The sequence below is a fragment of the Peromyscus leucopus genome, chromosome 6 (assembly GCF_004664715.2).
Source record: "Peromyscus leucopus breed LL Stock chromosome 6, UCI_PerLeu_2.1, whole genome shotgun sequence".
Lineage (NCBI taxonomy): Eukaryota > Metazoa > Chordata > Mammalia > Rodentia > Cricetidae > Peromyscus > Peromyscus leucopus.
Genome location: NC_051068.1, coordinates 74,294,975 through 74,320,816, shown reverse-complemented (window position 1 = coordinate 74,320,816; position 25,842 = coordinate 74,294,975). Strand labels below are relative to the sequence as shown.

General features: G+C 41.0%; 1 protein-coding gene across 1 annotated transcript in view; it reads right to left on the bottom strand.

The window, feature by feature from the left end:
* Nucleotides 1–25,842, bottom strand: part of Spag17 (sperm associated antigen 17) — a 244,861-nt gene that overhangs the window by 36,211 nt on the left and 182,808 nt on the right. Inside the window, 11 exon segments of the mRNA XM_037206932.1 lie at nucleotides 1,199–1,298; nucleotides 5,917–5,964; nucleotides 6,119–6,218; nucleotides 7,936–7,981; nucleotides 8,539–8,652; nucleotides 9,593–9,775; nucleotides 12,730–12,857; nucleotides 14,591–14,721; nucleotides 14,828–14,973; nucleotides 17,078–17,266; nucleotides 22,403–22,557. Of these exon segments, the coding sequence (XP_037062827.1) occupies nucleotides 1,199–1,298; nucleotides 5,917–5,964; nucleotides 6,119–6,218; nucleotides 7,936–7,981; nucleotides 8,539–8,652; nucleotides 9,593–9,775; nucleotides 12,730–12,857; nucleotides 14,591–14,721; nucleotides 14,828–14,973; nucleotides 17,078–17,266; nucleotides 22,403–22,557 (1,340 nt within the window).

Here is a 25,842-nt window from a genome sequence, read left to right as displayed (position 1 = left end):
TATCCTGAATTTTCAAGAACTCTAGGGCATTGTGGACACATGAAAGTGTTCACTTTGCTTTGAGGTTTCAATGAGAGGCAGTGAGGGACCCTGAGGGGCAGTGAGGGTCCATGAGGATCAGTGAAGGGCAGTGAGGGTCCATGAGGAGCTGTGAAGGGCAGTGAGGGGTCATGAGGGTCAATGAAAGGCAGTGAGCAGCAGTGAAGGGCAATGAGGGTCCATGAGGGTCAGTGAAGGGCAGTGAGGAGTTGTGAAGGGCAGTGAGGGTCCACGAGGGTCAGTGAAGGGCAGTGAGCAGTAGTGAGGGACAGTGAGAGGCAGTGGGCAGCAGTAAAGGGCAGTGAGGGTCCATGAGGGTCAGTGAAGGGCAGTGAGCAGTAGTGAGGGACAGTGAGAGGCAGTGGGCAGCAGTAAAGGACAGTGAGGGTCCATGAGGGTCAGTGAAGGGCAGTGAGCAGCAGTGAAGGGCAGTGAGCAGCAGTGAAGGGCAGTAAAGAGCTGTGAAGGGCAGTGAAGAGCTGTGAAGGGCAGTGAGCAGCAGTGAAGGGCAGTGAGGAGCTGTGAAGGGCAGTGAGGGTCCATGCGGGTCAATGAAGGGCAGTGAATAGCAGTGAGGGACAGTGAGAGGCAGTGAGCAGCTGTGAAGGGCAGTGAGGGGCAGTGAGGGGCAGTGAGGGGCCATGAAGGGCAGTGAGGGGCAGTGAGGGGTCATGAAGGGCAGTGAGGGGCAGTGAGGGGTCATGAAGGGCAGTGAGGGGCAGGGAGGGGCAGGCTAGTATGTGGCTTGGGGTCTTTGGAGTGGGCTCACATGGAAGAGGAGAATGTTGAGTGTCTATGGGCATCTAAGAACTCACAGTAACTTAATGGCATTTAGCAGTTGATGGCTGAGGGATCTCTAATGAAATAAAGCTATAATTAGAGTTTGCTAGCAGTTGGTAAATCAGCAACAGTGAGGACTTGGCCCAAAGAAGAAGGGAAGAGATAGGATTGCTAACAGTTGCATGCAAGGGGGAGGAAGCAAAAGTGATACACGCGTGGAGAGTTTCCCTGTCACGTGATCACACATTTGCAGCACCAGAGTTATTTGGTCAGATGGTTGCAATAGGCAAGTAAACAGTATCAGGAAGGAGAGCCTACAGATTAACATACAAAGCATCATTTTATAAAGATTAAATTATTATGAATTATTTTCCATTACCTGTGACTTAAATAGTGGGCTCAATTCAGACTTAAAATAAGGTGTGACTTCTTTGGTCCTAATTTGCAACAAGTAATTTCGTGTTTTCTCGATATTTTCCCTGGTTCATATTTCCACAATGATATACAAAAGAACACACACAAAACACATTGAAAAATTATTTTGCTTTAGCCCCAAATCCTCCTGGAAACCACTGCACTCACCAACAGTAAGACTGAGAAGGGAACACTCACTGGACTCTTTTTTTCCTTTCCCCCTTGAGATAGGATCTTACTATTTAATCTCGGCTGGCCTGGAACTGGCTTCGTACACACACATGGCCTTGAACACACAGAGACTCACCTGCCTCTGCCTTCCTAATATTGGGATTAAAGGTGTGCACCACCCAGATTCTTTTATTTGGGGGTGGCCTGTTCACTTTTTACTTCCTCAGTCACATTTCTTACTTTGTAAATCAGATTCTTTTTTTTTTTTTTTTTTGAGACAGGGTTTCTCTGTGTAGCTTTGCGCCTTTCCTGGAACTCACTTGGTAGCCCAGGCTGGCCTCGAACTCACAGAGATCTGCCTGGCTCTGCCTCCCGAATGCTGGGATTAAAGGCATGCGCCACCACCGCCCGGCTGTAAATCAGATTCTTATATGAAGCAGGGACTAATGATGCCAGTTGATCTCAAATGTCTAAAGCCAAAGTCCCTTTCCAGTGCCTGAGGTTTTTTTTTTTTTTTTTTTGAGGTTGTGAGATCCTCTGGAGTTGAAGTGACAGCCACAGGCTTCCATAATTACAGCAGCAGGAGCAGCCACACAAAACAAAGAGCAGAGTCCGAGAGGTTGTTAGGAAGTAAAACAGCAACACGACTCTGCTGTGAGCTGGCTTTTCCAAGTCAGAATGCTTCCACTGGGAGGCGATACTCGGGGAGGCCAAGGAGCTTTGAACTGGGTTATTGGGTAAGCTTTGCCATCTCTATTTTATAGGAAAAACCTTGAGGTGCAGGAGTAAGTACACTCTAAAGCATAATTAATACAAGGTGGAGTGCTGCAGGCTGCAGGAATATATCATAAGAACTCAGCTGGTTATGGCAAAGTCACTACCTGAGGGATCAGGGAATTCCTCCAGAGGAAGCCAAATCCCAAGGAGTTTTTGGTGTTACTTGGCTTGTTATATATCAGCTGTATTCTGTTATAAAAATCATGTGTGCCTTCATAGTTTTCCCAATTGATTTTTCCCTAAGAAGGGCTAACAATGTGGACTGATCACTCTCTAGAATTACACATTCCAGGCATTTGGAGAACAGCCTCAGGAAAGGCTTTCTCTGGAATCAGATATCTCCCCTAGCCACTTTCAAGGACTAAAGGAGACACCGCCCAGGTGGTCGCCCAATTTCCAAGGACTAACAGTGATAACAGCCCACATACAAGTCTCCTGACTTAAGGTAAATTCCGCAAGGAGACACCGCCTAGGAGAGGTGGACGTTAAGTAATAGCTTTGCACAATTTAGCTTGGACCCTCCCTTTATATACCGGGACTTCCAGGGCACAGGATGAAGAAGAGGAAAGAGAATGGAAGAACTAGATGGGTAAGAACTTGAGAGGAACAAACTGAGACAGGGAAGAACTAGGTTGTAAGGCTAGAAGAGAGGACTAGAGGAATGAGATGGAAGATGAGGAAGAGTCAGATGGGGAAGTACTAGCTAGGTAAGAACAAGATGAAAAGGACCTAGATGAGGCAGAGTTAAGACAAGAGAATTAAGATAGAACTTAGAGGAAGCAGTAGATAAATATAGAGAGAAATCAGACAAGAAAGGAGCTAGACATGAGAACAGAACTGAAGCTGTGTATAAAAGATGTTATGCCAGAGGAATTAAAGCAAGTGGACTATAGAGCTCGGTGTGCTGAGATTCTATGTCCTGAAAATAGTCCTCGCCATTAGTAGTTCTCTCTCCTGAGCCCCTGGAATGTATAATATTAAGGCTGGTCCCACTAATATTATACAAGAGTGGAGCTGAACAAAAAGCTGAGTTATACAACTTTAAGCTCGTGATCTTGACAACAGTACCTTCTAAGCAACAGTCAGTCATCCAGGCTGATCATCTTCATATTTTATAGATAAGAAAACTGAACTCCTGGAGTGAAACAGCCAGTTGGCATAGTAGAGTCCACCAGGAATCATACTTGAGCTGTCCCTAGACATGCTGACTGAGACCAGTGACCATACACAGAGTGCATGCCCAGAAGGACTGTGAAGTACAATCGATAAGCCATCTTGTTTAAATGACTTTAATCTACCATTAAAATGCCTTGTCTCTCCTGACTCATGGGACTTCCCCTTCAAGTAGGGCAGTCTGGTGGCAGTTCACGGCTCTCTTATGATTTTTCTTATGAAGGAAGCAACGAGCCTGGTTATCGAGAGGCCTACATTTCTTTGTTCCAGGCTCGGTATTGATTCTTCTATAGGAGCTCATATTTGCTGTGCACTTCAAGTCCCTGACATACTGGTTTCCTTATACTCAGCCCACGTTTCTTGTTCTCACTTTTTTCTTTTCATGCCACACATTTAATTATGTGAATCAACTTCCCTAGCTGTGATTAACCACTCACACATTAAACTTTTGAATTGTGAATATTTCAATTGTTAAAAATAATGGGCAACTCATGAATCAGCACAGAATTTAAAAGGTATTAAAAGAATAAGTCCACCGACCCTTAATAATTATATATGTGCGCACAGAGATTGCACAAGAACGGGCTGACAGGGATGGAGGAGGGACTCAGGGGGTCCCGTGCCTTGTTCGTTAACTAGGGAAAGGGGAGACAGTGCCTTTGCTCCTGTACCTACTGATGACCCTGTCAGGCTCTAGTGGATAGTCACATAGATAACTCTAACTAAATGAGTCACACAACAAACCAAAGTCATGAATCTGAGATGGGACAGGGAGGGAGGAGGGGGGGTAGGAGGGGTAGGAGAGGGGTCAGAGGGATGCAGGAAAACCAGTAGCCAGAATGCACTGAATACATGTAAGGAGTTCTTACAGAATTTATAAAAGTCATCATACTAATTCTCATCATTTTTGGATCATAATGATATTCTTATTTTTATTTGCCATGTCCATTGTCTTATAGCTGTAACAATTTGAGATTAGTAATAAAATTTAAAAGTACATTAAAGAAAAAATAAGAGCAAGTCTCCATCTCCTATTGGTCCCTGAACATCCAGGCTCATTCCCCATTGATAGTTTCATACATTGTTTCTAGGCCAGAAAACCTAGAAAGCATTTTTCCTACCCTTTCACTGAAGCAGGTCACCAGGCCCCCCAGGAGTGGTACCCTCCCTATGTGAAGAGGAAAGGAGCCTATCTGTCTGGAAGATGGAGGGATGCCTGACTATCTGAGGATCCAGGCTCCATTGGTTTCTCCCAGTTTACTACTATTAGGTTATACTCTTGTCCCATCATATCTATTTCTGGCTGTCTGGTAATCAAATGGGGCATAGAACTATGCAGGCCCAGTCTTCCTTTGAATCTTCATTTCTTTATGACATCCCCTGTCTCACATTAAACTTAAATAAATCCATATTTATTTCCTCTGACCAGTCTGTCTTTTGTTACAGGGTTCTCAGCCAGGGACCTAAGATGTGTAGGAACAAACAGTTTTTTTTTCCACTACAAACAACATACACCCTCCAGTTCAACCTTGTAAGTGGGAAAATAAGTCTTATCATTCCATTTTCCCAATACACTCCAAAATGTAACCCCAACACCTTCATGAAGGTGATGTTTCTGAAAGGAGCAACTCATGTGTTGTAGAATATTAGTTGAAGATGTGTTACATTTGTTTATGCTATAGAATATTGTTTGATGATGCAAAGATGCATTTTATTCTTTTATGTTGTATTTGTTTAACTCTGTGAAGCTCTGTTACTTTGTCCAAAACACCTGATTGGTCTAATAAAGAACTGAACATCCAATAACTAGGCAGGAAAGAGAAATAGGTGGGTCTGGCAGGCAGAGAGAATAAATAGGAGGGACAGAAAAGAGTGGAGCGAGAAAAGGAGGAGAGGAGGATGACAGGGGCCAGTCCCCCAGTTACATAGCCAGACATAGAGTCAGAAGTAAAGAAAAGATATACAGAAATAGAAAAAGGTAAAAGCCCAGAGGCAAAAGGTAGACAGGATAATTTAAGTTAAGAAAAGCTGGCTAGAAACAATCCAAGCTAAGGCTGAACATTCATACATAAGAAAAAGTCTGTGGCTTATTTGGGAGCTGGGTGGCAGGACTCCAAAGAGTAAAGAGTAAAAAACAACCAACAACACTTATGCATAAAAATGGCCACGCCACCCCAGCTACATAAACGTATTTGGCTTCCTTTATGGATAAAAAGCTGGAGTTGAAATCTTAAGCTCAGACTGGAGGAAAACAAACATCATGATGCTCAGGACACATTCCCGAGGCAAACAACATGATCCTGAGTGTTATGACTAATTCCCAAAATGTTCACGAGTATATTAGAATCGCCAGGAGCACGAAGGGTGACCACAAAAATCCACTGCAGGAGATGGGGCTATCAACATCTACCCAATGGCCTAACAGGCCGCCTCCAGTGCCACCTTGACCTGTTGAAATGTCAAGCAGCAGCTGGGAGTCTGTAGGACCTTGTAGCCTACTGAACGCTGAGATTCCGGAACTGGGCTTTTCAGAGGCTTATGTCTACACTGGGGCAGAATTACCTCTGTTCCTCGAGCTTTTCTTTCCAGCTCCTTCCTTGTGATGTATCCCTATGTGAGAAGAAGAAAAATGTGGTAAAATAGGCAGTGCTCTCGAGCGACAGAGAAGCAGCATCACTACAACAGGAGAAGGGCCACAACTATCCCCACACCTCTGCATCCCCTATGTGTACACTAACTGTGACATACACCCAGTGCAGCTTACCTCCATTTCTTCTCAAAGTAATCTTTAGTGAATGCTTCTGGTGAACATTTTGGAGTCAAAGTTATAGATTGCTTGAACAAATCCGTTAGGTGGGCAGCAACTTTAAAAATAACACGTTTAGTGTTAGTATTGACTTCTTTATAACATTTCTTCATTACACAATTAAATTTATTGATTGTTTTGGGGGATTTCTGCACCCAAACTGTAACAACCAGACTACTTTCCATGACATGTTCTGCTAGTGAACATCACCTTTAGGATCCAGACATAAATACTTTGTCCTACATCACTAGGGAAGCTGCATGGTGAGGGCCTGAATTTTCTCATATTAAGACAGATTGGCCATCATACTGAGGTTGTTATTCTAAACATGTACCTATTATCCAATTCCAAAGAGCTGAATATCATACACTTGTAAAATTTGGGTGATGGTGCTTAGAGTTTGTCTATAGCATACAGTTTCAATGAGCTGTCATTTTGTCAGAGAAAGAATAGGATACCTGGTCAAGACAAGAAAACTTAGAAAACACTGATGTAGACAAGGGTAGGTAAGTTTTCTTCTTGTGAGACTTTTTTGTACCCTTAATTAATGTATGTTGTAAGTCTTTAAGAAAGTGAGACAATGTAAAATATTATCCAAATCTGTGTTAGTGTAAAACTCATGCTTTTGGAGGTGTCCCCTTAAAGAACATCTTAGGAAGTACAATGGGAGATGCTGACTTTGTAGCACCATTGGCAATCAGCAGGGTCAGTTTTACGTATGCTGTTTCCCTCTTGCAGCAATTCGAGAAACACAATTTGTTTAACCATTTCTATTGGGTGGCCTGTAGGTTGGCCTCCATCACACATGCCTGCTTTCTTGGACCGTATGTCACAAGCTCAAATAGCCCAGGGTAATTTTGTAAGATCAAATATAGGGTAAATAAAATTTGCATTTTAGTTAAACACACTTTCTAAAGGATAAGTATGTAGCATGCTATATTTGGGGTACACTTACAATACAGATTATTTATTATTTATCCGAAATTCAGTTCTAACAAGGCCTTTTGCATTTATGTTCACTGGGAACTCTATTGCAGGGGCCAGCTGGTGAAAGAGTGATGGCAGTGTCCAGAGAGAGGAGATCTGGGACTGTAATGGCCTCTTCCGTAATGGCCATCTAAAGGGGTAGTGGCTCAGCACTTCCAGTTAGATATCACTGCTGTAATATGAAATCTTAAGGAGAGAAAAATCTAGATAAACAACAACAGTAACAGCAAAACAAGAGTAACAAGTCAATACTGTGTCTAAGGGTTTAGTGAAGCCCAAGGCAGCCAGCTTCGGGCCTCTGCATATAATTGAAAGCAAAATCGCAGTAAAATTTCTAGTGCTGTTGCTGTGATATGACCAAGCTTGTTGAGGCCAGGGAGGCTCTCCTTTGAGAGTAGCTGTTTGCTCTATGACATTCAGTGTAGAAGAGTGCAAGGTGTGGGCAATGTCTGGGCACTTGCTTGGTGGGTGTGCATTGTACATGGGGTCATTTGTCAGCTGGCTCCTTGCTAGTAGCTATTTTCTATGGAGTTGAGGTAAGAGAGAAGGTAAAATACCAGTGTTTTTTTTGTTTGGCAAAGGAAGGTTAAAGGTGAACTAAGGAGGGAATCACTGTTTTTCAGGGCAGAATGAAAACATATAAAACTTTGTAATAGCACGGCCAGGATAGGAGCGGAGATTGGTTACATGAGTATTTGCTGTGGTACACAGAATGACAAGCAAATATATTTAAGAAGTCCTTCTGAAACCTGTAGATATATTACAGAAAAATATCAAATTCCAGTTACCTTCAGTAACATGACTTTTTGTAGTTTCTTCCATTTTAGGGAAAGACTGAAATGAAGATTAGAATTACTTGATGTTAATTATATTGCACATGGAAATACTTTGTTTAGAAGCATTCTTTATGTGCTCAGTTTGACTTGTTATGGAAAAAACTATAAAATGAATTTGTTCTTCTTAAATACCAATATACAATTTATTTGAATATTTTGTTGCTCCATTATTTAATGAATTTCTAAGAATGGAAATAGTTTGGCATATGGAAATTACTTTTTCTTTCATATTCATTAAGTTACTCAGCATTCAATAAACATTAATTTCTTAAAGTAAAATTAATAGTGTATATTCATAGTAAAATAATAACATATATATCTTTTATTTGAGGGTCTTCCAGATTATCTGTGAGCAAAGGAATAGTCAAAGGAAGATATATTTGGAAAATTCAACAAATCCATAATCCAGTTAGCACAGAAAAAGTTAGGATGAGGATAAGGCAAATGCTTCAGAACCTTGGCAGGTTCTCATGTGGCTATTCCCTATGCATTCTGTCTGGGAGCACCTGACAGTGAGAGAGGAGCAAGAACACTGGTCTCTAGCCATTCTCTCACCATAACCAGCTTGAGGAGATCAGCAGCATTGCCTCTTTCTTCCTCCGTCCTGGAATCCTTGACGGTCATTTCCTGTAGCTCGTCTTCTTTCTTTAGAATATGGTTTATATAATCCTAGACCAGGACAGTCAAACAAATGGATAAAGATCAAGAACTTGGCAGAGAAAGAGACCAACATAGTCAATGTCAACTTGGAACATCCCAAAAGGACTAAGGAGATAAGTTGATACCTCTCCACAATCAGTTAACTGGTCAAGCACTGGGAAAACTTTTTCTCAGGAGGTTAATAGTGATAAGCCAAGTCCCCTTCTGCCCTCAAGAAAAGCTTTAAAGCCACAGGAGAGAACTGCACAGGGAGGATCCTGCTTCTAACACTGTGCTGCAGCATCTTTTTCACTGAGATGGATGATTTCTGGTCTCTCAGTCTTGTCTCTATGATTCTGCCCATGGGTATAAGTTACTTAGTCCATGCCTTTGCTTCTAGATGAAATATATTCCCTCCCCATGAGTGTTTGATCAACATCCATCAATATTGATCCTCTTCTCGATGCTAGGTTCTGAGCATATAACCATCAAATGCATATAATATCTATGCAGAGAGAGTTAAACTTAGAAAGATTCTATAGCTATGATCATATAACAAGCCATCTATTTATGGAGTCTTAGACCATTTTCAAAGCAGCAACTGTTTTCATCCATGAACAAGTATCTGATTAACATGTGGCTCTACATGTTCTCCAGAGAATGTTGGCTTTCTGTGTAGTACAAAAAAAAAATACTATATAGAAATTGTACATTGGTTTTGTTTTTCAAACTATAGCAACACCTTTGGGACCTCTTAATGATTCCTATAACTTAATCCTATGTTATAGGAATCATTAAGTATCCTCTACCTTTTAACCTTCTATTTTGGGCAACCGATACTCAAGTGTTACTCTAAATACTGATAAAAATAGATGATTTCAGGCTCTTCAGGAGATGGATAGGGATGATTTTCTTTGTTCCCGATCTTTGGGGTAGTGGGGGGAATTGTCACATCACCGGATTCTCTTACCTTGAGGGAAATCTGAAGCTTCAGTTTCACCTCATTCTTTATGACCTCATGCTGGATGAACTGACGCATCTGTAGTACCTTGGGGCCTTTGAGTATAGGGGCCGGGGTATTTGTTAGCTGCTTAAACCCAATACAGAGGCCTTTCCAATTCTGAGTGCCAAATGGAGGTCCTGGAGTCTTTTTCTGTATACATATAAAAAAAAGTACAGGTTTCACCAAAGAAGTCAGAATAGTGCAGTGATGGACTTTTTAGCCAAGTACTCTTACATGATTACTAGATCAGGAGTGGTTATGGGGTTCCTAAACCAGTGGAGATCTGCCTTTGAGGGATCCAAACAGACCAGGTTTGGTCACCCACACCCCAATCCAAATGAGTAAAGTAATGGTAAATCAGAAAAGAGATTCATCATTCTGTATGGCTACACTGAGAAGAATTGGGACTAGCATCTCATGCACCATTTTCAAGATGCTAACAAGAACTTTGGAGTGATATGAGGGAGGAAAAAAAAAAGGAAAAAAGAAGGGAAGCAATGAATGTGTATGCATCCTCAGGCAGTCTTGATCCAAGTATGGTCTGGTTGATCATCAGCTCAGGATCAGAGCTTGCTAGACAATTAGAAGGTTGCTGCTGCCAGAGGTAGACTGGAGGTCGGAGAATAATTTCCACTCATCCAGTTATTCCTGGAGTCCAAAATGACTTTCTGAGACAATGGCTAAGAACAAAGGGTAAGTCAGAAAGTCAGGCGTTAATTCTTTTGGGTTTTGGACAGTGCCCAGAGATGTTTAGAGGTGCTGTTGCTGGGAAAAAAAACAATCAAACCACCTGGTGTGGTGGCACACACTTTTTAATGCCATTACCCCAGAGGCAGAAGCAGATGAATCTCTGTGAGTTCAAGGCAGGCCTGGTCTACATAGTTAGAACTTAATTCCAAAATTCCCTAAAACTAAGCAAGCAAGCAAGCAAGCAAACAAATAAACAAACAAAAACTTCACTCCAACCAAAGCAACCTGGGGCGGAAAGAGTTGATTTGCCTTATATTTTCAGGTCACAATTTATTGTTGAGGGAAGTCAGCACAGGAACTCAAGGCAGGAAAACTGGAGGAATGCTGTTTGCTGGCTCATCCTCTGTCTCACTCACTCACAGGCTCATGCTGCCAGCTTTCTTATATCATCTAGGACCACCCACCTAGGGTTGGTGACACCCACAGGAGGCTGAGACCTCCAGTATCTATTGATAGTCAAAACAGTCCCCAGACATGCCAACAGGCTCACTTGATCTAAACAATCCCACAGTCAAGGCTCTCTTCTCAGATGACTCTAGACTATTTGATAATTAATGCTAACTAGGACAAGGAAGTTGTTGGTGACCGACAATTTGTTTATTATGGTGTCGCTGCAAATCTCAAATGTGTTTTACTCACTCTTTGGTGCTTCTAGCCTTGAAGGGGAGGGTTGCTAGTTTTAGATGAAAGATCTTCAAATGATTACCATGTCTATATGAAAAGTTGAGCAGCAACATTATCCAAATTTAAAGGAGACAGATGCAAAATGGAGGCAGAGATGCCAAATGAACCAGCTTTTAGTTGCCCAGTGAACATCTGAAGGGCCAAGTAAAGAGCTAGTCCTTTCAGCAGAATTTGAAGTTATTACAGTACCACCTTCAAGAGACAAAATGGTGCTGGAAAAATCCTCATCCTCATGGATCTGAGCAAAATTTCATCTTTGTGTGTGCCACTAACAGTCTCAAATGGGCATCCCTTCAGGAGGGCTGTGTGATTCTGCACATGCTAATTCAGCAACCATCTAATTCATGTCACATGAACGGTGCTTTGTTTAGCATGCTCAGATCACATAAAACATTTGGAGTCAGCAGTCTTTAACTTCCTGGTTCTGTGTGAGTTTATATAAGAAGATTCTGAGAGCAAAATCATTCCATGGGTCTGGGCCAACTTTGAGCTCACTCTTGATGAAACCCACCTCCAGGATCTTCTACTGGTTTCTTGGGAAGGAATGTCTACCTAAGAGTGAGCTCATTTCTCTGTCATCCTAGTAATTGGCCTTCAGGACTGGTGTACTTTGCTGCCTTGGTGTTTGTTTAAAAAAAAAAAAAAAAAGAGTGGCCAGTGACAACCAACCAGTGGTTTTCAGTTTGTAGTATAAGAGTTTCAGGTGAAGAGACTAATCTTCACTAATCCAGAATGGGACACATTTATCTTATCATCCCATAGTACTTTCAGCTTTTTGGCATTTTTCAACTTTCAGAGAAGAATATTGTGGTCCAGTATAACCTGTTCCAAGATTCAGGACAAGACATCATGGCCACTTTCATCTCATCAATTTGATTAGATTCACCAAATTAAAACAAAGACGTAGGTGACTTTTGCTCATCCTCTCTGCTCTTGCTATAGCAGAATTTACTGTAGAATACTGCACGTAAAAACTCAAAGACATTACCTCCTCACTTAACAGCAATATGCTCTATGTTCACATTTTGGTGTCTTGACAGATTTCATAACTGAACACCACATGATGTGCTGGACATGTTGCATACGGTGGTATGAAACAAAGCGACCATCTTACAAGATGCAGGATTTAGTGATGCTTCAGCAAAATGTGATTTTAAAACTTTAGGGTGGAGTTTCACTAATCTGGCATGATCATAAATACAGTATTTACTCACTAACATTGCAGTTGCAAAATTCATGCAAAATTCTTTATTTCCCCTTCCTCTTTTTGCTCAATTTGTGCATTTTTAATACAAGAAGAAAAAACGGAGAGTTTGAGCTACCAAATTTTGTTTCTAAATTAATAGCTAAGAAATGACAGGGAAAGTGGTGTAGTATCAGGAAGTCCATGATAGGTGAACTGTAACAGGTGATTCATAAGAGATGTTTTAATATTATAGGGAATATACCCAGGCTTATAATACAGAACAAAAAATAAAACTGAAGTTAGTTAGCCAGTCATGGTCTTCTAAAAGTCTATTGCTATATCTACAAATACTTAAAATCTCCAAATATAAAACTTCTTGAGCTCATTCATTATCTCACAGAAGGATGAAAATATATAAAACTACAGAAGACCTGACTCTGAATGGAAGTGTAAAGAGAGTGACTTTATTGTAGGAAGCATATACCTCAACTGAAGGAAAATGTTCCCATGACCTTGACTGGAGATTGGGAGGAACAATGGTGTCTAACTCCTTCTTCATCAGCCATGGTGATGCTTCATGGAAAGGGCGAAGGACTGTGATGCTCAAGGCGCCTGGATTAAAGAGATTTATCAGAGATCATTTCTCTACTAGAGTGATTCTGACAAGTTCAACGGGCATTAACCAAGTTCAACAAATACTTTTGAACTGCCTTTTACATAAAACCTTAGTCAGGGACAATGATTGTGCTTTAGGGTGTCATTCTCTAAGATGAGACCATGAGTCAGTCACTACCTAAAAAATGGCCTCTAACCAACCAAAAGTATTCGCTTTCTGTTCCTCAATAACCATATTTGGGTCAGGTCTGCCCACGAGCTGCCTTGACTCCATCTTCTTCTGCCTTCTCCACAGATGCAACACTCAGTCCTGTGCCTCAGAGGTATCCCGCCCTGGACTGAAGCAACAGTGAGCTTTCCTGGCAGGCTGCACTCTGGAGTGAACCTACCCTGACAGCCAGGTTGACCAGTGAGGTTCACACATGATTAAACCTTCTTCAACTTCCCCTTGTTCAAAGAGTAAAGCAGGATCTTTGCTCACCCCTGCCTCAACTTGATCCATGTCTTCCTTCCACGCTTCAGCCGGGTTTGGCTTTTTCCTACCCATTTTCAATTTGGTATAATTCTTTGTGTTTTCTTTTCCAAAAAAAATCTCTACCCCCAATACACACACCTGAATGCACTAACAAGCTCTTGGGTCTCAGCATCTCCAGAGAAATTTTCTAGACAACCCCAGGTTTCTCTGTTCAAAGCTCTCATTGAAAAATATTTCTATTCTTCATAGATCTCAAACAAAATTATAATTACACAGTTATTTGTGTGGCTATTTAATTAACACACATTTCTGTCACTGAATTTTAAGTTTTAAGGAAAATAGGGTATATGTTTGTTTTATCTCATTATGTACTCCAAAAACTAAGTTGGTATTTGGCACAGGATAGGCTGCTAAGTTGATGCTACTTGAATTTTTAAAAATATTTGAGGAGAGTTCTTGCTGTCTCATTGTTTGTTTGTTTTAGTTTTTTTAGTCAGAGTCTTGCTATGTAGTTAGTGTAGGCTGACCTCAAGCTTGCAGTGGTCTCCTTGTTCAGGGGTTATTGTATCACCACACCCACCCACCAACCTTACCTAGTTTTTTTTTTTTTTTTTTTTTTTTGTAATATACACTGCTTAACCAGGAACAGTCTTCTATTTTCCTCAATCACAAGAATAAGGCATATAACGTGTACATGTATGTTGATACAAGCACAGGCATGAAATCATACTTTCAAGTTGACTCAAAATCTATACCACCAAACAAAAGATTAAAGAAGTTCAGAAACCTCTCTATGTAATTAGCACACCAAAGTGTGTGCCTTTAATCTCATGCAATGATTTCTTTGAAATAGATAAAAATGATATAAACTCCCAACAAATATGTTATATAACATATACACCTCTGATTAGTAGTCTAACTGATGTAGACAATGTGTTTTCTTGTTGTATTCAGTTTGACAAAACATCACCTTAAAAATGATAATAGAAAAAAAAACTTTTAAGAGATCTCGTATTGTTTCTAAACAGGATGGAATGAACTGATAAGACCTAGGCACAAGCCTGCTTAGGGCAGCAAAAGGTGTTCATTCTTGGCTTCCACAAGTTGATTCTTAGACACAGTTGAATATCACCTTCTGGAGCTATGTAAGTAGCATGGCCAGTTGAAGTAGTCAAGTGAGCAAAGGGGACTGAACAGCAAGCAGATGAGAGTCACTGGAGGACACAGGAAGCTGCAGGCTGCAAGCAGTCTCTACCTGGGTGTTCCTGGACTGGCTCCTGGAGAACCACAGTTGTTGATTCTCCATAGGCCAAGGATAAGTATTCTTCTATGTCACTGTCTCGGAGAAGTTCCACGCCGGACCCATCAGCATAGATCACAAAAAACCTATTTGAAGAAGTAAAAATAAGAAAATTGGAGACACTCGGGAAAGATGCTTCTTGAATTTGGGATGGAGAATAAAAATCCTAATGTTGTTATGTATCATTTTTACCTGGGGACGTGTTCACCATAGATTTGCATGTGATTCTTTTCAAGGTGAATTGATGATAAACTATCATAGCCCTCAGTTTGTACATCGAAATCATCTTCTAATTTCTTTTTAGATATCTTTGTTGATACAGAGCCATCAGCCATGACCTATGACACAAGACATATGAGAAACTGAGGGAAAAAAATAACAAAGTGCCTACATCACCACTGATCCAAGTGAGCAAGCCCATACTCTCTTAGATTATCAGAAAATCAAGTGTATTTAATTACACAGTATTGATACTATGTATGAATTTCATTAATAAAAGTGGAGATTCCCTAGCAGCACAGCTGTACTAATAAACCACACCTAGACTGTTAGAACAAACTCTGACACATTTAGAAGAAAGTGACCAGGATTGAGAGGGGACTCAAAATCGTATCCTCTGGCAATTAGTTCAAGGGATGAAGAAACTGAACATGAAGGAAAGATCACTCACGCAATGCTGTATTGAAATATGGAAAGAACCTTTGAATAGAGAAAGCTGAGATTCAAGTCCAGAACTGTAGTTCCCTGGTAGAGCCTATGGGGAAATAGGTCTAGGATACATATGAGAGGCAGTATTCTAGTTACTGGTGCTGTCTATATCTGGCACGCATCTTTTCAGAAAGGAGCATGGCACAGGCTGCCCACTGTAGGTGATGTAGCCCTAGAGGGGTATCAGAAACATGCCTGGCAAGGAACACCCCAGACATTTCAATCTGGAGGGCCTTTGGCTTTCTGTTTCCATTGCTAGTCCTTGTCGATAGAAATTCATCAGTTCATGCTCATGCTGTGAAAAGTCTGTCGCGTAGCCAAGAAAAGCATGAGCTGGACTAGGACTTGTCTGCAAACCAAAACAGCATTAGGGATTCTGTGCTTTTGAGTCCAAATCTAAAAACTAACCTCACACCCACTAGTCAATGGAGGACATTCCACTGTAAGGGGGGATTGGGGAAAAAAGATAAATGGCTAATTAGGGGGTGGCAAGGCTTTTTGGTCAAGGGTCAGAAGTAAATGCTTCAGGAGCTATAGGCCATACATTCTCTCTTACAAATACACAGCCCTTTCCACTGCTGAGCCCAAAGAAGACAGAGGGAACACACAAAAGAACAGGCCCATCTTACAGTAATGATTTCCATCCCACCACTGAAATCTGAATTGTGTATATGTTTATATGACATGAAATATTCTTTAGACTTTTTCAATATTTTAAATGTAAGACAAAGTATCTGAGATCCTAATCTATATAGAGAGGGACACAGTTTGCCAATTCCCAGACAAAGATAAGGGGACCATCATGTTGCTGAAATACAGATAGAGAAGAGCATCTCCATAGCACAGCCTAAGCCCTCCAGACCCTTCCTACCCATCACTGGCCCTGCCAGGCCCTTCTCACCACAGACTGCCCTGGCGCCATAAAATTGCAGGATGCTTGCGTCTGCTTTTACCTTAATCCCTAATCCTTGTTTGTGGTTGCATTCTTATTTCCCTTGCACTTCTCTAATTGCCTATTAACTTTAATATTTCTCTTGACCAAATTATTATTATTATTATTATTATTATTATTATTATTATTATTATTTTAATGTTTTTTTTTTTCCAGACAGGATTTCTCTGTGTAGTTTTAGTGTCTGTCCTGGATCTCGCTCTGTAGACCAGGCTGGCCTTAAACTCACAGAGATCCACCTTCTTGCCCAAATTATTACGATTGTTCTTCTCTGTGAGAGTATACTCGAGGATCCAAGAAACGATACTGACATTCATGATTGGTGGCAGGGGCCAGGCAAATGACCCTAATGCAACAAATGCAAAAATCTACATGAAACTTGTCTAGTGCAATACATCTCAAAACCAAGCTGTGGTAGTTTGTATGAAAATGGCCCCCACAGGCTCATTGGGAGTGGTGTTATCTGAAAGTATTAGTGGTCTTGCTGGAGTAGGTGTGGCCTTATTGGAGGAAATGTGCGAATGGAGGTGAGCTTTGAGGTTTCAGAAGGTTTTCTCACTTCCTGTTGCCCGCTGTTCTGGATGTAGAGCTCTTAGCTACCCCTCCAGCACCATGTCTGCCTTCGTGCTGCCATGCTTCCTGCAGCAACAATAATGGACTAAACCTCTGAACTGTAAGCCAGCCCCAATTAAATGTCAAGTCCACGGCGTCTCTTCACAGCCAAAAAGCCCTGACTGAGATAGAAGTGCAGGCTCTCTCTCCACACGGACCCGGTACCTTACCTGAAAGGTGTTGCCCTCAGGATCCCGGACCTCACAGACCACCTCTGAGGTGTGTTTCATGATGTACCTGCTGGCTCTCAGCTGCTCACGCTTCTGGAAGGGATTGTAAATATTACTGCTTGACTCATGGCAGTACGTAGCTGAACAGTCTCTGTCAATAAAAAGGCAGCCTGTGCTTGGGGGTAACACCTAGAAGGAGAAAGAAAAAAAAGATACTCCATTTTCTTGTGCAACTTGAGGGATTTGAAAGATATTTCCAGGACAAAAAACACTGCCTAAGAAATAACGTAATGTTTCAGAAGGTCTGCTTGCCAGGGGGGTATTTGTTTTGTGCCCTCTCATTTCACACTTCCTCCATTTTAACTGAGGTAAGTACATGAGGCTCCATGTGAAATGTTTGGAGCCCATTGGGGTTTTTTTTTTTTAAAAAACAAGAAACATCTTTTTTTGTCATTTATTTATTTATTTATTTATTTTTTAATTTTTATTTTATAATATAACTTAATTTTACATATCAGCCACGGATTCCCTTGTTCTCCCCCTCCCCCCTGCCTTCCCCATAGCCCACCCCCCATTCCCATCTCTTCCAGGGCAAAGACTCCCCTGAGGACTGAGTTCAACCTGGTAGATTCAGTCCAGGCAGGTCCAGTCCCCTCCTCCCAGGCTGAGCCAAGTGTCCCTGTATAAGCCCAGGTTTCAAACAGCTAACTCATACACTGAGTACAGGACCTGGTCCCACTGACTGGATGCTTCCCAAACAGATCAAGCTAATCAACTGTCTCACTTATCCAGAGGACCTGATCCAGTTGGGGGCTCCTCAGCTATTGGTAGTTCATGTGTTTCCATTCGTTTGGCTATTTGTCCCAGTGCTTTATCCAACCTTGGTCTCAACAATTCTTGCTCATACAAACCCTTCACTTTCTTGCCAATTGGACTCCTGGAACTCCACCTGGGGCCTGGCCATGGATCTCTGCATCCGGTTCCCTCAGTCATTGGATGGGGTTTCTAGCACGACAATTAGGGTGTTTGGCCATCCTATCACCAGAGTAGGTCAGTTCAGGCTGTCTCTCGACCATTGCCAGTACAGTAGTCTATTGTGGGGGGTATCTTTGTGGATTTCTGTGGGCCTCTCTAACACTTTGCTTCTTCCTATTCTCATGTGGTCTTGATTTACCATGGTCTATTATTCCTTGTTCTCCCTCTCTGTTCTTGATCCAGCTGGGATCTCCCGCTCCCCTAAACTCTCTTTCCCTTGACCCTTGCCCTTCATTATCCCCACTCACATCCAGGTTGTTCATGTAGATCACATCCTTTTCTCTGTCATTGGGTGATCCCTGTATCTTTCTTGGGGTTCTGTTTTCTAGGTAGCCTCTCTGGAGTTGTGAGTAGCAGTCTAGTCATCTTTGTTTTACATCTAGTATCCTCCTATGAGTGAGTACATACCATGTTTGTCTTTCTGAGTCTGGGTTACCTCACTCAGGATGATTTTTTCTAGATCCATCCATTTGCCTGCAAACCTCATGATGTCATTGTTTTTCTCTGCTGAGTAGTATTCCATTGTGTATATGTACCACATTTTATTTATCCATTCTTCAGTTGAAGGGCATCTAGGTTGTTTCCAGGTTCTGGCTATTACAAACAATGCTGATATGAACATAGCTGAGCAAGTACTCTTGTGGTATGATTGAGCATTCCTTGGGTATATGCCCAAGAGTGGTATAGCTGGATCTTGGGGGAGATTGATTCCCAATTTTCTAAGAAAGCGCCATATTGATTTCCAAAGTGGTTGTACAAGCTTGCATTCCCACCAGCAGTGGAGGAGAGTTCCCCTAGCTCCACATCCTCTCCAGCATAAGGTGTCTTCAGTGTTTTTGATCTTAGCTATTCTGACAAGCGTAAGGTGGTATCTCAGAGTCATTTTGATTTGCATTTCCCTGATGATTAGGGATGTTGAGCAATTCCTTAAATGTCTTTCAGCCATTTGAGTTTCCTCTGTTGAGAATTCTCTGTTTAGTTCTATAGCCCATTCCTTAATTGGACTATTGGGCATTTTGATGTCTAATTTCTTGAGTTCTTTATATATTCTGGATATAAGTCCTCTGTCAGATGTGGGGTTGATGAAGATCTTTTCCCATTCTATAGGCTGTCGCTTTGCCTTGTTGACCGTATCCTTTGCTCTACAAAAACTTCTCAGTTTCAAGAGGTCCCATTGATTGATTGTTTCTCTCAGTGTCTGTGCTACTGGTGTTATATTTAGGAAGTGATCTCCTATGCCAATGCATTCAAGACTACTTCCTACTTTCTCTTCTAGCAGGTTCAGAGTAGCTGGATTTATGTTGAGGTCTTTGATCCACTTGGACCTAAGTTTTGTGCACGGTGACAGATAAGCATCTATTTGTAGCCTTCTACACATTGATATCCAGTTATGCCAGCACTATTTGTTGAAGATTCTTTTTTCCATTGTACACTTTTGGCTTCTTTGTCAAAAATTATATGTTCATAGGTGTGCAGATTAATGTCAGGGTCTTCAATTCGATTCCATTGGTCCACAAGTCGGCTTTTATGCCAGTATCAAGCTGTTTTTATTACTGTAGCTCTATAGTAGAGCTTGAGGTCAGGGATCGTGATGCCTCCAGAGGTTGTTTTATTTGTACAGGATTCTTTTGGCTATCCTGGGTTTTTGTTTTTCCATATGAAGTTGAGTATTATTCTTTCCAGGTCTGTGAAGAATTGTGTTGGTATTTTGATGGGGATTGAATTTAATCTGTAGATTGCTTTTGGTAAGATTGCCATTTTTACTATGTTAATCCTGCCTACCCATGAGCATGGGAGATCTTTCCATTTTCTGACATCTTCTTCAATTTCTTTTTTCAGGGACTTAAAGTTCTTGTCATATAGGTCCGTCACTTGCTTGGTTAGTGTTAAAATACCCCAAGGTATTTTATATCACTTGTGGCTATTGTAAAGGGTTCTGTATCTCTGATTTCCTTCTCAGCCTGTTTGTCAATTGTATATAGGAAGGCTACTGATTTTTTTTTGAGTTGATCTTGTATCCTGCTATGTTGTTGAAGGTGTTTATAAGCTTTATCAGTTCCTGGGTGGAATCTTTGGGGTCACTCAAGTATACTATCATGTCATCTGCAAATAGGGAAAGATTGACTTCTTCCTTTCCAATTTGTATCCCCTTAATCTCCTTATGTTGTCTTATTGCTCTGGCTAGAACTTCAAGTACTATATTGAAAGAAACATCTTTATAAGGGATAAATGCCCTTTAAAATGTTGTCAAGCCTTAGTCCTGGTGGCTGACACAGTCAAATGGTAGCACTTATGTAATGACTTCTAGTTTTTTCTTTGAATTATAATTCATGTGCTGTAAATTCACCCCTTAGAAGTGTAGTATTTGGTAATGTTTTAGTATATCCAAGACTTGTGCAACCATTTATACATGATTCTAGAATACTCATATCATGCCCTCCAGAAAGAGCCCCCTGCCTCATTAGCAGTCACTGTATCATCCCTGGTCCCAATACTTGGTGACCACTAACCCATTATCTCTGTGGATTTTCCTCTTCTAGATTTTCCATATAGCTGGAAACCACAACCTCAATAGCAGCCACTGTATCATCCCTGTCCCCAATCCTCCATGGCCAGTAACCCATCATCTCCATGGATTTTCCTATTCTAGACTTTCCATACAAGTAGAAGTATTACTATGTAGTTTTTTTCACTTGAAATAAGAGCTTCAAGATGCAGCAGTTTGAAGCCTGCAGCTCATTCCATTTGCCAGCACAAGGACAACACCAGTTTATGTGACAATATGGGTGGAGACATCTCAGAAGGCCCCACCTCTAGATGAAGACCTTAGGCAATTAACAACTGCAGAGAGAGGGAGATTCAGTCTTCTTCAGGGATAACGCTGATAGGTTATCCAATCCCAAGTGATTAGCTCTAAATACATATACATACAAGGAACACTAAACAGACTCTGTGGGCTATACTTATATATACATCTGTGTGTATTTATGTAACAATAACAAAGAAGAAGAGGTCATGAATTTGAGAGGGGAGAATAGGAGAAGCTGGAAGGGAGAAGGGGAAGGGTAGAAATAATGTAAACTCAGTATTTATATATACAATTCTCAAAAAAAATTTTTCTATTAAAAAAAATCTGCCCTCCTTCAGCTCTCCTGAATCACATGGGCCCAGTGTGCACTTAGTATGTTTATAATGTAGAAAGGAGAAGGTCCTCCTCATACATGGCAGACCTGCCCAAAGGAACTTCTCTATTCCTAGGAGTCTGGCAGCTTCTGGGTGGAAGGGAATTCAGGCCACCAACACTTCTGATTGTCCATTAGCCAAGGCAACCTTTGGTGTCACCGCCAAGAGACACAGCTGCCTGACTCCTGAGCTCTGGAAAGAGATTGTATTCACCAAGTCTCCTTGCCAGGAACTCACTGGCCATCTTGTGAAAATCCACACTAGAGTGTCCATTCAAAGGACCCATACTTCAGCTGTGACTACCATATAGGCTTTTTATATCAGAAAAATGAAGTGATTAAGTCTCCTTTTTTTTTAAATGATGCTTATGCTTTGAGTGTCATTGCTAATGAACATTCACACTTGTATTTTCTTTCATTTCTCACTTTCAGCACTTAATTTGCCCCATAGCCATCTATACTGGATGAAGAGAGAAAATATGATGACCAGGGAGATGAGAAGGATACCCTAGTTCATCTACCGTCACAGTGATGACCATGTGTCCATCACACCCCAGCTTTCAGTTCTCAGCCTCTTATAACATGATGTGTGATATTTTAGCTCATGTTCCTTCTCTAATGAGCAAAAAATGGGGTGGTGGTGGAAATCTTTCAAAGACTAAAGGTACTTTATGCTGACACCAGAATGCTGTGTTTAATAGGACAATCAGAGAGATTGGATAGGGTTGTGTTGCCCAGGACCAAGCAGACTGCCTGTTCCCTCATTTCTGCTGAGGAGTTAGGGGTGGACTGCAATCAAGTGGTGGAGGAGAAGGAAAGAGGCAGGTGGGTACATGTCAGACTGCTGGAGTGATTCTGTCCCCACAGTGCACAGTGTGAGGATCTTCTTTGTCTAATCTTGACTCAATGCTACTAACTTTCCCCCAACAAACAGGACAATGTATTCCTAGAATTGATTGAAAAAATGAAAAATCAAACTGTGAGACGTGTATTCTAAGATCAGGTGAGTGATGAAAGCAACACCTAGTGTCATTGTGGAAATTCCCACTGTCCCAGCAGAGCATGCTCTGTTAGCAACAGGACATGTGCATTTCCCAACTTGACCTACCTGGTATGATCCCTGTGGCTTTGCAATAACAGATGTTCCATCCCCAAAGGTGGCGCAGCAGCTACTGTCCTCGCAGTTGGTGATAACAGTGGCATAGTGTGAACTTTCTATCCGCATACACTTCACCTGTCTGGTGACAGTCCCTGGACCTTCGGCTACAAGTAAAATGCAAGGTAAGGAGATTGGATAGGGTGCATACACTGGGCAATCAGCCTCAGGCTGTCTCCTTGCTGTGTGGATTCCTCATGGAAAAAAGGACCCGGGTGCTCTCCACAGGGTGGGAGTATGGCCCAAAATCCTTGTCAGTTCGGAATAGTTCTAGAATCTACTTTCATACATGATTTAGTATACTGTCTTATTAAGTATGTGGTTAATATTTGCGGTGGGATGGTCTGTATGTCAAATTACTCTGATTGGTCAATAAATAAAACACTGATTGGCCAGTGCCTAGGCAGGAAGTATAGGCAGGACTAACAGAGAGGAGAAAAGAAAGAACAGGAAGGTGGAAGGAGTCATTGCCAGCCGCCACTATAACAAGCAGCATGTGAAAATGCCGGTAAACCACTAGCCACGTGGCAAGGTATAGATTTATGGAAATGGATTAATTTAAGCTATAAGAACAGTTAGCAAGAAGCCTGCCACGGCCATACAGTTTGTAAGCAATATAAGCCTCTGTGTTTACTTGGTTGGGTCTGAGCGGCTGTGGGACTGGCCGGTGACAAAGATTTGTCCTGACTGTAGGCAAGGCAGGAAAACTCTAGATACAAATATTCTTTTTATTTTGAGAAGTGGAGACATTTAATTTTTCAATTTAAAAATTTAAATTCATAAAATATACTCATAAATGAAAACTGACACTTGTTCCAACCCTGTCACGTTGTTTCAAATTTATATGTTTATGAGGAAAATTGCAGGTAAAATTGAAGTTTTATCCTATGCCTAGGTTTTTGTGTTACAAGTCATTTTTATATTATATATGAATATATGCTAAGAACAAACAACACATGAGATTTATGTACTTTAAATTTACATAAATTGCATACAAATCTTTTAAATTATATAATTACCATATCATTTTATACACTTTTTTTTCCAACATTGTTTTGAGGTCTCTAACAATTTTTATTTTTGAGAGAGGGTTTCATTATGTAGTAAAAACTGATTTTGATCTCTTGGTCCTCCCTTTGACAGGCCTGTGCTACCAAACTTGGAGTCTCTAGAAATCTTGTGTGTGTGTGTACGTGTGTGTGTGTGTGTGTGTGTGTGTGTGTATGCCATGTGTTTTTATACATAATATGTTTATATACAGTGTATTTGTAGTAAGTATGTGTGCTTGCATTAAGTGTGGGATTGTTTTAGTGTATATTTAGTGCACGTATGTGTGTGTGTGTTTGTGTGTATGTGTTTGTGCATTTGTAGCTGTGTATGTATATAGTTTCTTATCATCATGAAATAGTGTTCCTTTTAGGCATATAATACATTTTATTTTTCCATTCTATCACTGATGAACATTTATATTTTTCCCAATATTTCAATGATGTGACATTGAAATATTGAAAATAGCATTCATGTACCTGTTTCATCAAGGGAATCTATATAATAAAAGCTCAAAGTTAACATTTTATATAGTATACATGTTATAGGGAGGGGTAGGGAAGTGAGGGTCTCTTAGGCAAGATGGACAAGATCTACTATGATAATATTGTATTACACAACAGAGATTTTCCAAAAAAGTAGCTTTTAGGTATTCTTATTATATACAAGTTAATACTATAAGGTGATGGAGTTATTAATTTTTCTGATTGGAATCATCATTTCACTATTGTCTTAGTTGGAAACACCATGACCACAGCAACTCTAATAAAAAGAAAACATTTAATTGGGGTGGCTCAGAAGTTCAGTCAATTATCATCACGGCAGGGAGCATGGCAGCATGTAGGCAGACATAGAGCTGGCTACATCTTGATCAGAGAAATGGACTGAAACACTGGGTGGTATCTTCAGCAAAAAAGACCTCAAAGCCTGTCCCTACAGTGACACTTCCTCCAACAAGTCCATACTCCAACAAAGCCACTTCTCTTAATAGTGACATTCCCTTTGGAGGCCATTTTCAAGCCACCATGTTCTACTCCTTGGCCCCCAGACTTGTAGCCATATCATAATGCAAAAATGCATTTAGTCCAACTTTAAAAGTCCCCATAGTCTATAATAGTTTTTCAAAGTTGTTTCAAAGTCCAATGTCCAAAATCTCTTCTGAGACTTATGGCAATCTCTTAACTGTAATCCTTTGTAAAACTGAAATAAAAAAGCAAGTCACATATTCCAACATATAATGGCACAGGATATATATTGCTGTTACAAAATGTAGGGAAGGGAGCATAGTGAGGAAATACTGGACTAAAGCAAGACAAAAAAAAAAAAAAAAAAAAAAAAAAAACCAGCTTGGCAAACTCCAAACTTGCAGCTCCATGTCTACTATCAAAACACTCTTCAGATCTCCAACTGTTCAGTCTTGTTGACTGCAGCACACTTCTTTCTCTTGGGCTGGTTCCACTCCCTGTTAGCAGCTCTCCTTGGCAGAGATCCCAGAGCTCTGGCATTTCCAACATCTTGGGGTTTCCAAGGCAATCCAGGTTTCAACATCACAGCTTCACACAATGGCCTCTCTAGGCCTCCATTCAGGAATACCCCAGACACATGCCTAGCCTATACCCCTGACACATGCCTGGCCTCAGTAGCTTTCCTCAGGCACAAAGGCAAATTCCACAATCCATTTCTTCTATCCTTAAAATCATGTGGTCAAAGCTGCCAAGTTCTGCTGCTTACTGGGACTGGAACAAGACCCCCTTCATACAATTACATCTTCATCATTTTTCTGTCCTTCACTGCCTAAGCTTGTCTTTCCTGAAACTGGATCTCTAGATGAGGCTGGCCTCAGGCTTCTGTCTTCCAAGTGCTGGGACTAAAGGTGTACACCATCATACCCAGCTCTCAGCTTTTCTTTAGTTCCTTTTCACAAGTTGGAAACTTAGCTGAGTGAGATCTTACCCTCAGGTCACCACTCCCTATTCTTAATCTGTTTCTCTCCTTGAACAGAGGATTTAGTTCCATTCCACTTCCTAGAACTCTTTTTTCCCTTAAAATGTACATTTTGTAATTTATCCTTCTCTGCTTGCTCCTTTCCATTATAAATCTTAATTGCACAACAGAGTCTATACTAGGATGTTTTGAGATTTCCTCTGCCAATAGAATTTAATCCAAAACTCTTCACTTTAACCTCAGGCAGACTCTTCAGACAAGGGCAAAAGGCAGCCATTTTCTTCACCAAAATATCACAAGAATGATCTCTAGGCAAAATACTAAAGTTCTTCTCCTCTGAAGAGTTCGTAACAGTTCAAATAACTCTCAGCACCCCTACCTTCCATGCTCCTACTAGTATG